The sequence below is a fragment of the Thamnophis elegans genome, chromosome 5, assembly GCF_009769535.1.
Source record: "Thamnophis elegans isolate rThaEle1 chromosome 5, rThaEle1.pri, whole genome shotgun sequence".
Lineage (NCBI taxonomy): Eukaryota > Metazoa > Chordata > Lepidosauria > Squamata > Colubridae > Thamnophis > Thamnophis elegans.
In genome coordinates this window covers 54,190,063-54,211,880 of record NC_045545.1, presented here as the reverse complement: position 1 = coordinate 54,211,880, position 21,818 = coordinate 54,190,063, and the positions used below count along the sequence as shown (strand labels likewise).

At 38.4% G+C, this 21,818-nt stretch overlaps 1 protein-coding gene and 1 non-coding gene across 2 annotated transcripts; both read left to right on the top strand.

Annotated features, from left to right (window-relative positions):
* Window positions 1-6,259: 6,259 nt before the first annotated feature.
* TRNAW-CCA lies at window positions 6,260-6,331 on the top strand. Its single transcript has one exon. It is a non-coding gene; the product is annotated as a tRNA-Trp (tRNA).
* A 217-nt stretch (window positions 6,332-6,548) lies between these two features.
* Window positions 6,549-20,857, top strand: LEMD1 (LEM domain containing 1). Its single transcript, XM_032217222.1, has 8 exons — window positions 6,549-6,632; window positions 8,917-9,087; window positions 10,619-10,738; window positions 11,387-11,460; window positions 14,404-14,490; window positions 15,294-15,389; window positions 19,642-19,700; window positions 20,546-20,857. Exons 2-8 carry the CDS (start codon window positions 8,934-8,936, stop codon window positions 20,748-20,750), a joined length of 795 nt encoding a protein of 264 aa, XP_032073113.1. The 5' UTR covers window positions 6,549-6,632; window positions 8,917-8,933; the 3' UTR covers window positions 20,751-20,857.
* The last annotated feature ends 961 nt before the right edge of the window (window positions 20,858-21,818 follow it).

Below are 21,818 nucleotides of genomic sequence, written 5' to 3'. Positions count from 1 at the left end.
AGAGCACAATCTAATTATGTGGAGTTAACTCCCACCTTAAAACTCAGGCTACGAAAACCTCATGATTTAAATATTTAATCAGTGTACTATGTGTGATACTGCTTTCATACGTGGTGTAATTAATCTATTCTTTTAACAGTCAACGTGTTAATTTGCTTGCTGTAAAACATTATCTCCATTGTATCTGTCAGAAAGACATCATTAGCTGCCAAGAAAAACACCTTTTCCAGTACTTATAGGAGCATCCAAAATATAGTCATATCATAGGATCGTCCAAAATAAATTGAATTCATTTAAAATTATTTTAAAATGCAAGCTGCTTATCTGAATGCCAAATATAGGGATATGCTGATAGAAACAATGTGAACAGTTTTATGCTGATATAAATGATGTGAAGAGGTTTACGGAGCCCTTTACACTGTTTGGAGTTCGGTCTCTTGGGAACTTCCCCCCTCCTGAGTAATGATATAATTCTCATTATAGAGAAGGCTCAGATCCTGCAGAGATCATTGGTACTCTTGGAAGCTGTCCTCAGCCAACCCTCAGCTATTAATGATGCAGTTGGTCAACAGCATTTCTCAGGTAAACATAAACACCATGGATAACCCTCAGTTGCAGCTGAAGTCATGGAAGCTGTCAGCCAGTCCCCAATGGCAAAGCCCAAGGGCAGGCATCTTACCACAAAAGATATACAAAGTCAGTACACATGTATTTATAGAGAAACCCACCAGGTTAAGCAAGGATCCATCCTTAGGAAATTAAAGATGCATCCATAATATACATCTACCAGAGGAAGGGCAATTGTCAAGTATGTGACAACCACTGAGGAATCTCACTGCTCTCCATTACAGAAAAAAACCTTGCATGAGTTCCGGTAAACTATCTGGTCACTCCTCTGGAGGTGGGCCTGTCTCTACAGAGCTATAGTACTTAGTACCCTTCTGTATGCCTGTGAAACGTGAGCTGTGTGTCAAAGACATGCAAGACAGCCTAACCATTTTCATCCTGGTTTTCAAAGAATGCTAGGCATCGGATCGCTAGATAAAATACCCAAATACCAAAGTTCTCTCTAGACCAAATGTACAACCAGTCCAGGTTGGGCATCTGTATGCTGGACAAGCATACACCTAAGCAGCTCCTTTTTATACCTAGACGGAAGAATAAATGTTACAAAGATACATTACAGACTTCAGTGAAGTTACTTGACATAGAGACTATGTAATATGAGACTGGAGGTTAACTTGTACAATGAACAGTTGCAGGAACTGGTAATGTGTAGTCCAGTGATGGTGAACCTTTTTGGCACTGAGTGGCCAAACTGGAATTCCAGGAATCCAAAGACCAGCTGGCCGGTGCACACAAAAACAGCTAGTCTTCGGGTTTCCGGTGCTCTGACATGCATGAAGACCAACTGACCAGTGCACATGTGTGTGCCGGAAACCAGAAGAACAACTGGTGACAACGTGCATGCCCACGGAGAGGGCTCTGTGTGCTACCTCTGGCATGCGTGCCCTAGGTTTGCCATCACGGGTCTAGTCTAACAAAGAAAAGGATTAGGAGTGACATAATTACAGTCTTCCAATGTTTGAGGGGTTGTCACAGAGAGGAAGGGGTCAACTCCAGATCACCTGAGGGCAAGACAAGTAACATAGGGAAGCTTATCAAAGAGAGATCCAACTTAGAATTAAGGAAAAAATTCCTGTCAGTGAGAACAATTAATCGATGGAGTGGCTTGCCTGCAGAAATTGTGGATGCTCCATCACTGGAGCTTTTTCAGAAGTAATTGGACAGCCATTTGTCCAGAATGGTATAAAGTCTCCTGGTTGAAAAGAACATTGGACTAGAAAACCTCCAAAGTCCCTTCCAACTCTGTTATTCTCTATGGAAATATTTATATTTAACTTTTAAAGTTGTAAGCTGCCCAGAGTTGCCCCAAGGAGAGTTTTGTGGCAATGTAACAAATAAAATTTGTTAAATAAAATTCTGTATTCTACAAGTTACGCCCTACTGAGAAATTCTGGTGCAAAATCACTCTACCAGGTGGGGCCTCATCCATAAGGGATGTCAAGTTGATAAAGTAAGCTACACTGCAGAAGCACAACATAAGCATGTGTTACACAAGTCTAGAGCTATCAGTGCAATACCACAGTGTCTACACGTTTTCCCAAAATGTGCCAGGACATTCCCTGCCAAAATGGCTGACCAGTCATCTTCAGATATATCCCATTTAGTTTTAATATAATTAGAGGTGTTGAAATCTTTATTAACCACAATGGACAAAGAACAACACAATGATTTATCTAATCTTTTAATAGTCAAAATAGCTCTATTTATTTTGGGATCAGCAAACCGCCCTCAATTTAAAAATAACTATTTTCACAGGCTTAGTTCAGACATATGAAAGGCATGATTAGCTAGTCTCTTTTTGCATTCCTCAGTGCCTGGAATAGTTGGAAGTCAGATCCGGCAAGGAAAAAAGGACCAGACAGTGCCATCTGCAGGGCTTTTCTTCTTTGCAAGGAAATCAGCTCTTTGTGTGTTTGTCTATCTCTCTGTGTGTGTGTGTGTGTGTGTATGTGTGTGTGCATGCGCACGCACGCGCATTTGGAAACTTGTTACATTCCCTGAATGAAATTCTCTTTGACATTTCTTGATCCATGTTAGAGATGACCAACACAAAGGCAAAAATAAAAGTGGCAGGATTTCAAGTTTCTCTGAAATTAAGAAGGTGTGAGCTTTGCTGAGAAAGAAATATAGCAGGCATTTCATTTGGCACATACTGGTTAATACCTGTAGAGTGAATTCCTATTGCTCTTACAACAATGCCCCAAGGACTGAAGTACAGATTGAGTTCTCCCTCTGAGTTTGGGGACTGGTGATAATGATGAAGAAGTGAAGGTGTTTGTAGCAGAGTGTGTTCCTGGATGCCTCTCAAATAAACACACACATTCACATACCCACTGAAGATGACATTGCTATTCATTTTGTTCAGAGGCACAATGAATACATATGGATTCCTATGACTACAAAATTACAGGTAGTCCTGCTTAATGACTGGTCATTGAGCACTTCCAACATTAATATTTCAAGTTTACAACAGCCTTGGAAAAAGCTCTTCTGGCCATTGTCCAACATTGGGCTGCCTCCCACTGTCACGGGACTGTGATTTGTGTTGTGTTTTGCCATTTTCCATTTTCTGTTGGATATGCTGAATTCATTTATTGACCATGGGATTTGCTTAACATCTGCCATTTGTTTTAAGGATTGCAGTGACTCACTTTATGACCCTTATAAAACGGCCATACAACTGAGTTAAGTCATGTGGTGATTTGCTTAATAATCAAACTTCCAATTGTGATTAAGTGGAAACTACTTGTTTACAGTTTCTCCAGTAGCTGATATCTGATAACATTAACTTTAGTTCCTGAAAAGTTCTACTGCAAGAACTATTAATCTTTAAGATGACAGAAGATGCTTTATTGCTTCAATACAATCTCTACTTAAATTAGCAGAATTTATTTGAAGCCCAAATAAATGTGCATGTGCCTTGGCTCATGTTACAAGTTTTACCTATGCTACTGGCTATTGTATTTCATGAGTAGCAATTTGGTAGTGGATGACCCTTTTATATCCTTCTACATGCCATGGTGTTGCATGTGTTCCATTGATCATTAAGCGAGTCCCTTCTTGACCACATCAGCAATGACATAGTCTGGTAGCAGATGGCCATTACACCAATAAGAGAGTAAAAGCAGGAAGAATGCTTTCAGTGGTATTGTCACATCCTACAAGCAGCCACACACACTATTGTTTCCATTGCCTACTGTTTTAACCCTGGCGGCAAATGCCTGCATAGAAGACCAAGGCAAAGGTGGTAGAATACAACTGACATGGGCATTAAGATCATCTTGTTGTCCCTGATTGCTATATTTGATTGTGTAAAATGGCATTTGTTGATCCAAAAAGCAGCCCCTACATCTATGGAAACTGCTAGGAAGACGCCTCTTTGCTGTTTAGAAATTAGTTCAGAATATCTGGAAGCAGCAGACAGGGAGAAGGCTGCATCCTTTTGTTTTATTACATTTACATCTTTCCTTTCAAAATGACAATCCTCCCAAAGGACTCATCATATCAAAACAAACAACCAAATAAAACTATATTATTCTTTTAACAGGGTCATTGAGAGTAACAATCCTATGGTATGAAAAGGAAGGAGCACAAATTACAAGATTTATGTAGAAGTTTTCATCTTTCTTCCCCTCTCTTCAGTATGCTCTTGCTTAATGAAGATTGTAAAACTGGAGGGAAGCATCTAGTCTGCATTTATTGAACTGTAATAAACCAAAGTAGGCTCATGTAGCATTGCCATTATTCTATAGGATCTTTTGCAGCTTTTGAGCTTAGACCTTCCTTACATTAAAATGATGTGCTTAATATGGAGAGGTATCTTGAATATAATAGCATTTTGCATGTACCTCCTAGTTGGTGGAATGTGGACAACAGCAAAGATTAGCAATGCAATTTTCAGATTAAAAATTCTAACATGCATAGAACAGTATGCGTGTGCTCAGAATAAATTTGGGCTGACAAATGGCAGGTTTGGCTGTGCTAGTGGCATATCACCTCAAATATTTCAAAACGGACAACTATTAGGTTTTTACCATCAGGTAGGAATAGTGCAGGTAGCATATATTCAGCTAAGGCTGTTAACAAAGTTCCCCTTTTTTAAATTAATAAAAAAAATTGCTGATTAATGCCATGATGGGTAGTGGTGATCAACATTCATAGCCCCTTCCGTTGATGATACTGGGAGACAGAGGAATGAAATACAGAAAATAAGAGGAATAAATAGTTAAATGTGAATTAATGAGAGAGAGAGGGGGGAGAGGGAGAGGGAGAGAGAGAGAGGGAGAGGGGGAGGGGGAGGGGGAGGGGGAGAGGGAGAGAGATGGTATGTTTTGAGAAACTAAGACAAAGAAAGTGCTTAAATCTATATAAAAGATCTTGCAAAATGGCTGTGGCACACACACACACCTACACACACACCTACATCCCCACATATACTTTGAAATGAAGGCATAGCTTAATAATGAACTAATATGCTTATCAGAAAATATGAACAGGAATTCATGTGTGGGATATGACAGCATGTTATGCTCCAGTATATTTAGTGCACACATAGCCACCAAGGCATTTTTTGTGGTAAGCAATATAAAAGTTAACTCTTTTTCTGATGAAGAGCGAAAATCTTATATCTATGTGGTTCCTAAGAGTTGACAATGATTTGATGACAGATGATCAAATCTATTTCCAGATAGATTCAAATTCCCATTAATCCGTATTCTTCTAGCTGGGGTAGATGCAACCTAAAATTCCACAATCTATAAATCACAGATTTATTTCTTTTTTCTTTTTTAATATATCCCATCTTTACTATTTTATAAACATCTCCGAGGCAGCAAACTTATCTAATACTCCTTCCTCCTGTTTCCCCACAACAACAATCCTGTGAGATGAGTTAAGATGAAAGTAATGGAGCCTTCTTTGTCAAAAGCATGCCACAGAATTACAGTTCAAGATGTAGTCCACAAGGACTGGTATTATCTATTACAGGGCTCTCCAATCTTGACAACTTTAAGCCTGGCGGACTTCAACTCCCAGAATTCCCCAGACAGCAAAACTGGTGGTCGAGTTTATACCTGAAGAATTTGGAGGGGGTGGAGAGAGGGTGCCTGCCTTGCTACGATAGAGCAAGTAGCTACGATGTCCTCAAGGAATGCATCTTTATTGTTTATAGTCCCCTTTTCGAAGAAAACCACAGCACAGCGCGCTTCTCTAAACTTCTAGGGATCCTGAATAAAAACAAAAATAATGTCTCCCCACCCCCACCCCATTGTGCAAGGGCAAATGGTAACGTCCGCTATTACTTCTCTTACCTCATCTTTTTTTTCTGCGGGAGGCGTGGCCTGCCGGTTGATTGACTGGGTGGTGTCCGACAACGGACTTAGGGTTGGGGGTGGGTGGCACGTTCAGGGATTGTTTCTGTACCGTCAGAAGGGATGAAGCGAAGTGAAACTGCTTTACCTTTTCACAGAGTGAATTCAGTGATAGAAATAAAGGGAACACAAAGGATCTTTGATAGACGTATTTAAATATAGAAGAACGCATGCGCATGCGTGCAGGGAAAGGAAACAAAAAAAAATCTGAACCCGGCGAGCCGATCAGTCTCTTGGATGTTTGCTTCCAACTTGAGCCGCAAGACCTCGTGGCGCAACGGTAGCGCGTCTGACTCCAGATCAGAAGGCTGCGTGTTCGAATCACGTCGGGGTCATGGCATCCCTTCCCAAAAGAAGGATTTGTTTTACCCTAAGTACAGGCGATATCACTTTTCTCTTCCTGGTGCTCGTGGGTTCTCTTTAAAGCGGTCCCACGGGTTGTTTGTGGATTGCAACAAGGGGAGGAACGCTAACACGTGGGAAGGACTGAAGTCAAGATATACGTAATAAAGGTGTGGGGGTCACGGGGGGGTGGGGTGCGGTTCATTGTCCCGATAAAGCACGATGAATGTAATAGAAATCATGGAACATAGAAGATCAAACGGGAAATCCTCGAAGGAAAAATAAACAAAGAAGGTACAGTTGCCACTCTTCAAAAGGAGGACAAAGGAAGTGAAATCTTAATAAAAGAGAGCAGGAAAGAGAGATACGTGCACACTTGAAGTTGTTGAAGGCCGTTTATAAGTATTTTGAAAGATTATAGTAGTTTGGTGAATGATCTCCAGGAGCACAATGAAAAAAATCTATTGTGATTAGGGTAGTTCTGAAGAACACCATTAACAGTATAACAGGTGGGGTGGGTAAGAAAATTAAACAACAGTCTATCTTAATGATTATTAATAAAATGAAACCCAATGACCCTGAGCAGTTCAAAGCAGTTCCCACCTTAGAGGATATAGGGATAGGTTGGGGAGTCTACCTTCACCCCAATAAATCCTTCAGTTGTCACTATAACAAAGCAGAGAAAACTGGAAATTAATCCAATGGTCTGCTAAAAATGCTGCTGGAAATAGTCCAGCAAATCATGGGCGCCTTAATCTGAGTACCCATTGTCTTGGGGATGCCCTCCAAGCATTCATGCATTTTAAATAATCTTAAAGCAATATTGAGTATAAATGGGGGGGGGGTCAATAAATGCACTTTTGTTTCCCACTGAAACAAAATTGTTGGTTCTTAATAGTTTATGTACATTTTTGCAAAACTGTTTAGCGCTGTTGGATATATATTGAATTAACACAGCTGAGCATTTCTCTGGCTATTACCCATGGCAACATCTGACTTCCATATGAGACTTATAGACTTATAGGTTTCCATGTTAGGCTTCCACTGCAGCGTGTATTTCTTTACACTATTCACGTTTTTGCCAAATGGAGCCAGATAAAAACAATGAAAATTGTTTTTAAAATCAGTAAACAAAAACAGTATTACATTTCATATTAAATAATATTGTGAGTTTCCAGCATTTAAAACATCGTTCTCTAACATTTCCTCAGAAAAAAAAACTATCAAATTTTGGCACCACAATCAAAGGAGTGCAAGGTGATATAAGCCGACACAGTGAATGTCTGTCTATCGTATACCTGTTTTTTTACCCCCTCCTCTCATAGATCACCAGTTTCTTGGGGGGGGGGATGCATGGAAGACTGAACCCAGGACATCTGACTTGCAACTGATAGGGGTCTCCCTTTCAAAGGTGTGATTGATATACCTGGGGGTGTTTCAGAAAATGTTATGCGTGAAAAAGAAAAGGTGAGATGCGATTATTGATTTTGATAGCAATGCGTCACATCCAACTGTCAGGTATATTATACTTCCATGTAACTTGCATACTGTATCTTTTTCTTTAGAACTGGGGTTCCCCCTCCCTTTTTTTCATTGCCGGTGAAATATGCCACTTTATTTGATGTCTGTGTTTTTATGAAAGTTGACAGAGCTGACAAAATGAAATTCAACACAGAGAAAAGTAAATTCTTACACTTAGGCAAGAAAAACCAAAAGTACATGTACTGATTAAGTAAAATGTGGCTTAATAGCAGTAACTGAGAGGGATCTTGGAGTCCTAATGGACAATCAATTAAATATGAACCAGCAGCGTGTGGCAGCAAACAAAAAAGCCAAAGCAAATCCTAGGTTGCATTTAACAGAGGGATTGAATCAAGATCATGCGTGGTATTAGCCCTGCTCTATAAAGCCTTAGTAAGGCCACACCTAGAATGCTGCATCCAGTTTTGGTCACCACACTATAAAAAAGATGTTGAGACTCTAGAAAGAGTGCAGAGAAGAGTAACAAAAATGATTAGGGGCCAGGAGACTAAAATATATGAAGAATTGGGCCTGGATAATCTAGTGAAGGACTAGAGGTGATATAATAGAAGCGTTCCAATATTTGAGGGGCTGTCACGAAGAGGGGGACAACCTATTTTCCAAAGCACCAAAAGCCAGTCAAAGAATAATGGATGGAAACTGAGAGATTTAAGGTAGAAATAAGGAGAAATTTTCTGACAGAACAATTAACGAATGGAACAGCTTGCCTTCAGAAGTTGTGGATGCTTCATCACTGGAGGCTTTGAAGAAGAGACTGGACAGCCACTTATAAGAAATGGTATAGAGTCTCCTGCAGGGGGTTGGATTAGATGACCTACAAGGTCCCTTCCAACTCTCTTATTCTAAGTTATTCTGATCAACATTGTGACAGTGTTCATTTGATAATACTGATACATCATTTTAAAATCATTTCAAAATAGGCAGGAATCCAGATGCATTAGTTAAGTAATATGTGTTTATTAAATACAAAAGCAATTAATAAATATTTAATAATTGAAAGAAAAATTCTTAACCAGCATTATGCTTTCTTTCGTAGGCCCACTACTAGGAGACATGGAGAATGTTACTGTAGATGTACATATAAAAAGCAAGGAACAAAACATACAAGGACTAAGTGTGAAAGAAGAAGTTGATGTTAAAAGTCTGACTGACGCTGAACTATGGAAGCAGCTTTGCTCATATGGAGTTAACCCTGGACCAATATTACGTATGTATCAGATCAGAGGTGGTATTCAGCGACTTCTGGCTAGTTCTGGAGAGCTGGTAGTGGAAATTTTGAATATTTTGGAGAACTGGTAAATACCACCTCTGACTGGCCCCGCCCCCATTAATTCTCTGTCTCCCGAGACCCAGCTGATCAGGAGGAAATAGGGATTTTGCAGCAACCTTCCCCTAGAGTGGGGTGGGAATGGAGATTTTACAGTATCCTTCCCCTGCCATGTCCACCAAGCCACGCCCACAGAACATGTGGTAAAAATGTTTGAATCCCACCACTGTATCAATGCATGATGATTTTGGGAGATATAAAAGAAAGCTGATTCACTACTTACTACTCCCTATAACCAAGAGTTGGTATTTCTACTAGCATTTGCCCACCACTACCACCATTGCTTAATTTGCAAGAAATAGTTCTTGAAACACATCAAGCTTTGAGGCAAGCTCATTTTGATAAGGGGATAGAAATGCAGCTGTTTGACATTCCTTCTTTTTTTTTAAACTATATTACACAACAACAAAAGCAGAATGTGTATGTACCTTAGTTTATATTCAGGTATATATTCTGTTCTATCTTGTGGGATCTGGCTATGCTTCTGCATACTTTGCTTCAAATTTTTCAAATCATGAATGTTGTTTAACGTACTTTTAGTTAAAAATAAGGCTTTGTACCTCCAAACTAGGCATTCCGCAATGATAAGCATTTACTAAATTCCTTAGTTTTTTTAAAATATGGTAGTACTTTTTCTGGTCTTCAATCAAAAGGATTCTGTTCTTCCATTAATATTTTTAAGCATTTTTATGATGAATGAATTAGCTGAAGGTAGAATGAATGCTTATTGAGTTTCCACATGACATTACACAGGAAACACTTCAAAGAGAGGAATATAATTCAAAATGAATATAGAAGTATCAAAAAGATTGTTTCTCATTTTTTGTATAGTTTCTGAATTTGAATAAAAACAAATTGCATAATTGCTGGAGAGGCACATGAATTAATGGAGATAGATGTGAGTAGCATCTTAAAGTTGACATTAGCTTTTGACAGACCTTTTATAAGCTTATTATAGATAAATTGGATTAACTCAATACATGTCATCAGATATAGTGAAACAAGTCCAGTGAATATTTGAAGTTGATGGTTATTTAGCCTACAGAAGAGAAAACCATGGTGGGGACATGGTAATGTTCTTCAAGTATTTGAATAATGCTTAAGACAGCAGATATACTATAATGTTTAAGATGTTGGACTTGGCCTGCAGAGATTCAGTTTCAAATTCCCAGTCAGTCATGGAATAGCACAGTAGGCAGTTTTAAGATAGGCATTCTTTTTCATCCCAACTTATCTCATAGGGTTGTAGTAATAAAATAAGGCCTCACATATATACTGCCTTGAGCTTCCAGAGAAGAAGCATGAGATGCCCTCTATGTTTTCTGAATATTTAAAATGTGCATTCCATATATAATATGGAATAGAAGAAAAAAAATCAAATCAAAGAATCAGGTTGGTCTATTTGTTTTAGCTTCCACAAGAATCGTTTATGAAAACAAGCTTCAGCAATTGATGAAGCAATGCCCAGGAGCAGCAGCTGGAGAGAAGAGCCAAAAGGTTGATTGTGAAAGGGAAAATGTTGGAGCAAAAGGTAATGCCTAATAATCATTCGCTGAATGGAATGTTGCTCTTTCTGTGTATGAATATAATTATTACTTAGTCTTTGCTATTATCAACAGATAAAATTAACATTAATTGGCTTTATTCATGTCTGGAGTAAGGTAATTTAAGGCCCATTGATTTCAGAGAATATACCGAGAAAATTATTTTGTACAACAAACAATTTATGTCTGATGCATAAGTAGTATGCTTATCGACATTGCTTTGTTCACATTCCAGAAACTTGTTTATTAGAACAAAATAAAAAACAAATCACCATGCAAAACCCTATAATCTTATATTTCAGCTGGAAGCTCTTTTCATAGAAATGCACGGTCCAGTTGCTGGGCAGAATTAATTATACAGATAATATTTGAAGAAACGTTGGGAGAACTGTCCAATTCTCACTGTGTCTGGAGTAGTCTATTTCATGAAATGTCAAAATTAATGGCTTTCTTTCACATATAACTGTGAATAATGATCCAAACTTATGCAAATGAATCCCAGCTAATATTAATCGGTTTTAGATGTAATGACAGTAAACCAAGCTGCTGGCTTTCTCATGGCCACATTGAAGAAGCGGAAGAAATAGCTACTGCTTCTGAAATGGGTAATGGGAGAATTGCTTATTCTACCCTAGGACCAGCTGCAGAAGCCGTTCTTCAGAACAGCAACTTCAGAGTAGCAGCAGAATGTGCCTGTAGTTCTGATAATGTAAGTTACACCAATTATGGAAATCTTGTGTCTATAGATAAATGCAAGGCAATTACAGGTGAATATAAACTGATGTACATTGTGCCAGACTCCTGACAAGTGAAGCAATTACTCCATTCACATAATTAGAAAGTATTTCAGTGGATTCTGTTAATACATTAGGGCCTCAGGAGAATTGGAGCAGTATTCGGGTATTAAAGAATGAGCCAATTTTATAAGATAATTCAGAAGGAATTATTACTAGAAAAATGGAAAGACTCCACATATATATTAAAGAAATTAGAAAAAAACCCAGGCATAACTATCTTCTGTTGCATCATTTTATGCTCTGTTTTTAGAAATGCTAATCATGTCTGTTAAATGTTGATAGATCCACAGTCTTCTCAGTATCTTGTTCTAGTCCCAATAGACCTTTTCCTTTTTCCTTCTGATTCTAGCTCTAGGTTCAGTGGTTTTGCAAACTCATCCCCAGACGATTTTCATAGTGCTGTACTGTTTCCAGACAACTGAATGGTTTAACTGGTCCCTGAGGATTTCCATAAAGTCCTCTGTGGTGTTATAAATTAATAAGGGGGTACTCTTTTAGGAGTACTCCAGATAGTTCATGAGGTGAAAAAAATGGTTTGCTTTCAAATTCTTTTCATCTTTCTCTTCCTTCTCCACCTCCATGCTTGGGGTTTACTTTCCAAACAAATGACCCTAGTCTGGGTGGGTTGCAACAGACCACACTGAGGATGCAGTACTGAGCTGCCTCAGCATAAATTGTAATGCCCCAGCACATGGGACATCTACCTAGACCAGTGTTTCACAACTTTGGCAACTTTAAGTTATGTGGACTTCAACTCCCAGAATTCCTTAGCCAGTACTGGGAATATTCTGGGAATTGAAGTCCACCTATCTTAAAGTTGCCAAGATTTAAAACCACTGCTCTACAGCAGTACTGTAGCATTCTGGAAACTACTGTGATGTCTGCTTCTTGACCTGGTCTACCTTAAAGGGCTGACATCATTCCAACTGATCAACAAATGAGCTGGATTGTGGGAATATTGTTTTGGTCCTTCTGTTTCCCTGGGTAACTGTGGGGAAGATGCTTTAACTTTCTTCTTTCCCCATGGATCCTTTCCATAGATCCTTTGCATTTCTTCTCTCCACCTACAGTTGCTACTGCTCACCCAGAATGCAACTGCAGCTGTTGCAGAAACTGCCAGTCTGCTTCTGGGTCCAATCCAGGGGTGGGTTTCTGCCAGCGTTACTGCCGGTTTGGTGCATGCACGATTTGTCCGCGTGCACAGTGGCATGTAAATAGGTCTCCGCATGCGCAGAACATTAAAAATGTCAAAAAAAACCAACAACCCATGCCACAGTGACTGGGAAACTGGTTCAGGGGCATGGCAAGCGTGCTGTCCCTACCGGTTCGGCGATTCAGTCTCAATTTTTACTACCGAACTGGTGCAAACTGGTAGCAACCACCTCTGGTCCAATTCAAAGACCTTTATAGCATGAGTCCAGGTTATCTCAGAAACTGTCTCACTCCAATGGGATTGGACCTCTCATTCTGGTAGAAAGGACATACTGTGGATCCCACTGATCTAGGAATTCCTGCAGGCAGCGTCCAGGAGAAGAGGTTTTTCTGCATGGCTACCAGCCTCTGGAACAGGGGTCTCCAACCTTGACAACTTTAAGCCTGGCGGACTTCAATTTCCAGAATTCCCAGCTTTGCTGGTTGGGAAATCCTGGGAGTTGAAGTCCCCCAGGCTTAAAGTTGCCAAGGTTGGACACCCCTTCTCTGGAACATCGTTCCCTTCAAGCCAAAATCCATCCCCACCTTCCTGACTTTCTGTAAGAGCTTCAAAACCTGGCTCTGCCAACTGGCCTGGGGCCTTGATGGAGAGGTCTTTAACAGATTAAATAGAAGATCTCATCTCTACCCCATAGTATTCTGATTTTATGCATTTTATGCATTCAGTGGATTTTTATCCAGGGTTATTATTTTAACTTCTTTAATTTCTGCTTATTTAATGTCTAGTTAATGTCTCCCAGAGTCTCTTGACAATGAGATGGGCGGAATATACATTAAATAAATAAGCCCCAATTTTCTCGAGATTAGAAAATAAATGAAGTCTTTTTGCTAAGGAAAGGGAGTCTCCATTCTTATCCATCCAGCCGGGAGAACCTGAATGTTTGTGCATATAATTTCTACTCCAACAATTAGCTCTGCATGTGATCTTTGGGACCAAAAGATTGTTTTGCTCTGTGCTATTAACTGGCAGATAAACTCCTTCTTAACAATGATAGGGATCGCTTCAGGAAAATAACCTACGCCAGAGAATCGTCTTTCTTGAGCATTAAATGGCTGCTATCTGGTTTCATTTTTCCATGTTTTCAGCCATTGCATTGTACCTATCAGAATCCAAACCAATGCAGGCTGTGGCAAAAGTGTTGAACTTTAACAATTCATTCTTGTGACTTCAGTCAATCAAATGTCTTGGTGCACAAGAGTCCAAACTGTATCTCCTAGATGCCATAAAAAGAAGCTATTTATCTGTAATGGATGCTTTTGAAGTGAACGTTGTAGATCACTTTTTAAAACACCTCCTTTATAGCCGATACAGAAAAATGTTTCATCTTCCCAGAATTACTCCTGTGTCTAAATAAGTGGGGAATGAAGGAGGCAGAGCATGGTCCATCTCTCAAAACATGCTCCTACGGCATCCTTCTTTGGGGTTGTATCACTAAATATACTTTTTGAATTGTGGTGTGGGTAAGCATAGAACCCTTGTATGTGTAGTTGTACTAGCTACAGTTAGTAGTTATCACCATGTGAAAAACAGGATTTTTATAGCCTGCTGCTCACATTTCAGAGCTTGTACTATCCCAACAGTATGTACCTTATATGAGTCTTACCTTTTTGCAACCTCAGTTATGCTTTCTCTTCCACCTTAGAAAGCACCTTTAGATGAAATAACAGAACGCCAGAAGAAACTCTTGTCGCCTGATTCTGAGCATAGTTTAGCTAAAATAGTAGCAGAAGTAAGTACTGTAACTGCTTGATCAGGTTCCCAAAGATGTAATATGGCTTCTGTTACATACCTTTGCATCTGTGTCATTCCCCCCCTCCTGCCCCAAAGAATGAGAAGCGAGTAATATATTTAAAACAAACTGGCATTCTTAAGTAGAATTATATTTCCAGTAGTGCCAAAGGAAACAAAGTAGATTCTGAATGCATTTTGGGATGGGAAAAAGTGGGTGGCTTGTACTTTATTTGGAAGATAACCAAACCAACTGAAAACAATGAAACAAAAACAAGCTGGCTATATGTAGAATGGCAGTGATTTTATGAGATGGTCCATAATATTCATTTAAAGTCTCAGAAAAATCCTCTGCAATGCTTCAGGGTCAAAGAGGAAAAGGCTTTTTGCGAGTATAGGGCACTTACATTGCACTTGTTGGCAACTATTTAAAACAGCAAGGGTTGCTACTTAAAGCAGCAACTACTTAAAGCAGGTACAGCTGCCTTCCACTGTAGTGGTGAAGGCAGCAACATGATCCCAGGAAAATATATGTTTGATTTAAAGATTTGCTTACAGATCCTGTATGAGTGCCTTTGCATCTGCTAAAGCCCCTTTATTTCCTTCAAATTGAAAAATTAAACCCCAGTGTTTGAAAAATCAGGCCCCAGTGTTTTTAAAAGCAGGTAAATTTTAAATTGACCTGCAGTTGTACTCCCAATATTTCTGAAATTTGATCAGAGATGATAGATATTTGCCGTGAAAGTGTCATGTTTACGCCCTGTCGATATATTTCTTCATTACTAACAACTTGTCTATTAACAGCTCCAAGAGATATTACCAGAAAGCAAAATGACACCACATCGGTCACAAGGATTAAGGAAAAAAGTTGGCAACAGCCCTGAGGCAAGCAAACAAAAGGTACCTTTTCAACACTATGTGAAACACAAACTATTTTTTATTAAGCTTATAATTTGTTAAGGTAGAATTTTGGAACAAAACATTAAAAAATATTATTTAGGGGAATAGCACATAGCTCTAAACAGGTGAAATGATACGTTTCTCTTGAAAATGGTCCAGTTGTTAGAACTTTCTTTGAACTCAACTAGACCAAAACTAAAAAAAAACCTCCATCAGCCGGAATGTAAAATTCAGGTCAAAAGAAGTTAAGGGTACTATCCATCTGATTTGATCACACTTGACTTGGCATATAGCCAAATGTAGCTCCCTCAAATTGAAGATTTTGGACTAAAATATTGTCAGCGCTGAGAAAGCATCATTAAAGTACTTCTTTTTTATTTACATATAATCTGGGCTACTTTCAGATGGGAGGTTCACTATTCTTTCTCCATCGAAAGTGTCCTTAAAGTACTGTCTAGGCTTGCAAAGCAATAGAAGATATTCTGGATTAGGGGGTGCAGGAATGCTTGGGGCTGAATGACTGCACCTTTTTTCCATTCCCAGTTTCCAGAAACACACTATATGGCAATAAGCTGCTCAGATCCAGGTCTACACACCAGTCTTGACAGTGTTTATTTTCCAAATGGATAAGGAAAAATCCCTGCTTTTTTTCTTTTTCATTGCTACTCACAAATGTTTCATACACTTTACCATAAAGGTGAGTCTTACAAAGGTGCTCTAAAGGTGCTTCAAGAAAGAAGGCTCTTAATGCTACTTGTCAAGAAGCATTTTGTAGTGTTTCCATCTCGCTTGTGGGGAAAGTTATAGAAATGTGGAGAAAACAGAAGAGGATTACAAATTGAAGATGACAATCAACAATCAATTTTTTTTTTTTTTTTACAATCAATTTTCACAAGACCGAGAAACCATGTGCTAACAAGTTTTGGAAACCCTCTTAAAACCTAAACTCTTTTTTAAGCTTATAGGAATGACATAGCTGAGAAAACTTTACAAACCATCCAAAATAGTCATAGGTCCCTGATTTTCCTCTGTGTTGAACCCATTTATTGTATTGAACTCCTTTCGTTAACAAGGAATTAATAATATTCTAGAGGCCTTAAATGTGTTTAAAACAGAGTAAGCCACAGGGAGATAACCTTTTTAGTTATTCTATAACATCACTTTAAGTGCTTCATTGTTGTCCCTCCTGACTTCTTATTTCTTCTTGTATGGAGAGGATAAAAATAGTAGCATTGCTGAAGGCTTTATTGGCACAAGAGATTTTAGATCATAAGGAATAAGAATGGCTTTGTTTGAAAAGCATTTTAACTTGAATGCTTTAAAATATGAAATAAAAGTCATCCTTCTGAATGTATCTGATAATCTCTGAAATATTAGGCAGAAATTATTTTTAACACATTTTTCTCTATTGGCTTTTGTGACCATGGATAATGATAAAAGACAAAACCCTGAATGATTAATTCCAATCCACTCCCTCCAAAAGGTGAAACACTGTGGTTGTATCTAAAGACTTTGCCTGCTCTTTTATGGATTTCTTTTTCTATCTCAGGGAAATGTGTGGCATGCTTAGTGTTAGTATAGTATCTTTTGGAGGAGATATTTTTGAAGATTTATGATGTCTTTGTAGTACAGTCTTATTATGGATTGTTGTATATTAATACTAAATTGGTTGAAAAGTTGGTACACACAATGGCGAAGCCGCAGTCAGTTCTGTAACTACAGTTAGATCCAAAAGCAGAACAACTCTTATTATGCTGGCTGGGGAATTCTGGGAGTTGAAGTCCAGGCATCTTGCCAAGGTTGAAAAGATAACAATAGCAGCTCTTCTAGTAATTGTCTTTCATCAGCCATTCAGATATTCTAGGCAGTCTCCTTGAGACCTTCACTTCATTGTTTGTTTTCTTTTCATGCTTGAGGGATGAGGCTTGTGTTAATCAGGATTGGCATTTCTATTATGCTATTTGAGGATAGGCAAGTATGTATTTCAAAGCTCAAGCTAGAATTTAGAGAGTTCAATAAGATGAAACAGTATACTGAGAACAAGGTACTCAAGAATAGGAAGAAAAAAATTGCATCCAGGAAAGAGACAAGATTTAGCTCTGAATCTACATCTAAGGACAAACCTTAGCTAGTGAGCAAGAGATAGGCCCTTGCTTAAGATGAAAGCAATATATTTCCTCCTAGGGAGCAACATCCGATTTGAAAACTATAGTGAATATGTCAGTTGGAATAGTGGCGCTTAATCAAGGACTGCAGTTTATTAACTGGATATATATTTTGCCTTATCCCTGGCAGCTAAGGAACTTTCCTTTCATTCATCTGACAATAATAATCCATTTTGGTAATTTGGGCAGTGAGAGTGATTCACTGAATAAGCTCTGTTGTAAATGAATCTTCCCAATGATGGTTTAGTATTGCTGCAGTACTTAGAACTGGGCTTCAAATCATTTTTAGAATACATATTTATTGCCTTTGTTATGTTGGACATGCTTTTAACAAAAAAAAGATGATTATATATTTAAGGATAACTTATTAAGCAGTTAGCTCCCGCAATAAGCTTTGATTTTCTCTTACTTTTTGTCGTTTTTTTGCAAATTACTTCACTTTCCTATGAATCATGTGCTTCCTGGCACATGATTAATAAAATAGAGGACAAAAAGATTGAGTAATTTTGGGCAATCCCTCAAAGTACTGCACATGTGTATTTTTAAAAAAAAATTGTGGTGCCAGACACAGAACAAGACTGCTTGACATCATAAAAACCAAACATTAAAAATAATTAATAAAACCAAGATGAATACCATAAACTTCTATCTTAATATCTAAGGATGTTTACCATGTAGTATGTACATGGCTGTATTACTATTATCCTTCTCCTATTGGTATCTTATGAATATGTTATTTTGTTGTTTGCATGTACATTGAGAGCTTTTGCACTAGAGACAAATTCCTTGGGTATCCTATCACACTTGGTCAATAAAACTATTGTTCTGTTCTGTTTGGTTCTGTTCCATTCCATTCTGTTCTATTCCGTCCTGTCTCATCCTGTCTAGTCCCGTCCCGTCCCATTCCTATTCCCATTCCCATTCCCATTCCATTCTCCATTCCATTCCATTCTCCATTCCATTCCATTCTCCATTCCACTCTAATACAAAGGCAGTAAAATACTATGTTGACTATTCATTCCTCAGATGCCTCTAGAATCGTCTTAAATAGTTTCCCAAAGGAAACAATGGGGGTGCTAGCCAGACTTTCACAGAAGGAATCCTTTATAGGTTAACAGAAGGATTTTGAATTGCACCCAGAAACCTATTGACTAGCATTGCAGCAACCCAAGAACAAGTATTGCTTAATTATGGTGACTTTGATTTGCTGGTATGTTGCTTGTTATGTTTTGTACTCATTGCAATTTCTGAGTGATCTTTAAAGGCTGCCCCATATGAAGCACGTTGCTGTAATGCAAACTGGTAGTGGTAAATGTATGAGTCTCAACAGTCTTTTCTAAAAAATAAAAGTATGATAATTCTCCAGAATTATTGGATCAAAGGGTGGCTTTTTGAGGAGAAAGTGAATCCTTATTTCTTTCAAGGTCAGTGAAAACATGTCTCTCTCAGTAAAGAGAACTGTTTCCAGGACAAGAATTATCATAATCCCCCCACTCTCCCAAAATAGTCAGGAGAGATATGGATTATATACTGAAAGATCAGATTGGCCCCAATCCTGCTGTATTTTTGTAAGAGTCTGAAAATATGGTTTTGCCATCCGTCATGAGAACCTGGAAGTGAAGTAGAATCTATACTGAGTACGGTTGATCTATGTAAGAATACCTGCATAGAGCCATGGTGATGCAGTCAGAGTAGTTAGAGTGCAGAACTACATGGCTACTTCTGCTGATCACCAGCTGCCAGCGGTTTGGCAGATCGAATCTCACCAGGCTCAAGGTTGACTCAGCCTTCCATCCTTTGAGATGGGTAAAAGGAGGACCCAGATTGTTGGGGGCAATATGCTGACTCTGTAAAACTGCTTAGAGAGGGCTGGAAAGCACTACAAAGCACTATATAAGTCTAAGTGTTCTCGCTAAATGCTACCTTGGCTATAGATTTTATTGTATGATTTTTTATAGTTTAGGTTTTTATTGTCCTTAAATTGTGTTGAAGGAATTGTCAAATCCCTCAAAGAAGATAGCTCCTTTAGTTTACAAGAAAAAGAATGTGTATTTTATGTATTTTATAAACCCATCATTCTTTTTCAGAAAAGTGAAAAACTGCACATTGATTATGGTCATCCTGATGCAAGCACCGTAGGAACTAGGTAAAGTTCTTGATAATTATCTTGTCAGTGAAGAAAGCCCAAGAGGTTCTTCAATACCTTTCAAAGTGTCTTCAGCCACAATGAAGAAAGAATAGTGCTCATTAAGCAACCCATCCAAACACAATATGCAAAAAGTCATAATGAAGGAAAATCTGGTGATTATTAGGTAATCCCCCCAAACCTATTTTACTGAAACAGAACATGATTTCCATAGAAATCAACTGTAGTTAGTTGCTCTGAAAAGTTGAAAATATTAAAAACAATCTGGCTAGTTGATGATTACAAGCTTCCATGTGAATTAAAGAGTGTTAAGAAAAGCTCCGAGGAGTGAATTTATAATATTTTAAACTAAAAATGAGTAAGATAGTGGAAATGACTTTCTAATGAGAAAAAGGCAAATATACCTATAGGCTAGTTGAGATATTCAATGCTTCAGCAATTAGCTTAACAAAAAGATTGCTAGATAAAAGGCCGTAAATGCTATTAAAAATAGAACCAAAGACTGTCACTTTGCATGAATTTTTGTTGTTGTATAGGAGTTCCTGTCACTAACTTGTACCTGTTATATACAAACCTCATTAAAATTCTGCGGCTCCAGTTTCTTTGTGTTATTATGTGCTATTACGTTAATTTTCAACCTATTGTGAATTACTGAAATATTAGTTATTTGTATCCTTTCATAAACATGTTCTGATTTGCAGCAGTTGGAGTTCTCTAATATGCTTGTTTTCCAGGTTAGACAAATACTGTCCTAGTCAGACACTGCATACAGAAATATATTAGCATTTTTTCTTTTTGGATTTCAGAAGTATAATCAGCTAATATACTGCCTTTTGTGTTTTTAGTTCTCGAAGAAGAACATTAAGAGAGACTCCTCCTCCCCTTAAGAAATGTCCTGAAAACATACCACAGAAAACATGTGAGAAACCAGCTGAAGGACCTATGCCAATAAGGATAAAGATTGCCGTGTTTTGTATCGCTGTTTTCATTCTCTTTGTATATGTAACTATGGAAACCAATCCATTTACAACCCTCTTTAGCAGAAAATGAGTGCCACCTTTCTTGAGAGATGGGTGGAAGACCAAGGAAGGCAATTTGGTTAGCTGTTTAGGAACAAGCGACTTCAGTAATTCATTAAACAGCAATTGGGATAATCCAGTTTGTGTGTGTGCACGTGCGTGTTTTAAAGCATTTTTTAAATGTTTCTCTAAACTAGAAGATGGGGCAGCATTGTATTCTTTACTATTTCTGTCCGAACTACATAATTTGCAGGGAGAGTCTTAATTAGTTTTATGTAAGCACTTCATCTGGTATTTTGTCCCTATTTTAATTTAGAAACAACTACCAGGTTCCAGAAATTAAGAAAGACCTGCTGAGATTCTTCTAAGCAGTTTCCTTTATTTTTCCTTGCCTATAGACAGAAATATTTCCAAATTAAAGCAGATCATTTGCACCATTAAACACATACTCTGAGAACTCCTGAGAAGGAACCCTCTTAACTCTCTCCTTTCACACATACTATCTAAATCTCACTGTCTTTTGGTCTGCTCGAATGCACTCTCTCCCTCTTAAGAGTCCAGACTGCATTCCACCACATGAACGATTCTTAGTACTTTCTCCCTTCCTCCATCCTTATCTGTAATATATGAAGAGGTCTTCTTATTCCCCAGTATAGAGAGCTGTCAAAAAAGGTCACTATTGCAACCACCCATCCAACGGCCCACCACTCTCTAATATGTGTAACGTAAAAAGGGGGCAGAGATCCAATTGTGTGGTTGTGGCTGACATATTGTCCATTTAGGATGCTGTAGGTTACTCTGCTAGAGAACTGAGGCTAGGTCCCATAAGCTTCACCTCAACTTGATTTCTTAGCTCAATAGCAATAGCACTTACTGCTCCATAGTGCTTTCCAGCCCTCTCTTAAGTTGTTTACAGAGTTAGCATATTGCCCCAACAATCTGAGTCTTCATTTTACCAACCTCAGAAGGATGGAAGGCTGAGTCAACCTTGAGCTGGTCAGAATTGAACTGACAGTTGACAAAATGAGTCTGCAATATTGCATTCTAACCACTGTGCCACCATGGTACTTCAAGCTCAAGCAAGAGCATTCCTCACTTT

Coding starts and splice junctions, on each gene's coding strand:
- LEMD1 (XM_032217222.1), top strand. CDS start 8,934: ATGGAGAATGTTACTGTAGATGTACATATAAAAAGCAAGGAACAAAAC. Junction 11,461..14,403: donor GTGCCTGTAGTTCTGATAAT/GTAAGTTACACC, acceptor CTTCCACCTTAG/AAAGCACCTTTAGATGAAAT. Junction 15,390..19,641: donor CTGAGGCAAGCAAACAAAAG/GTACCTTTTCAA, acceptor ATTCTTTTTCAG/AAAAGTGAAAAACTGCACAT.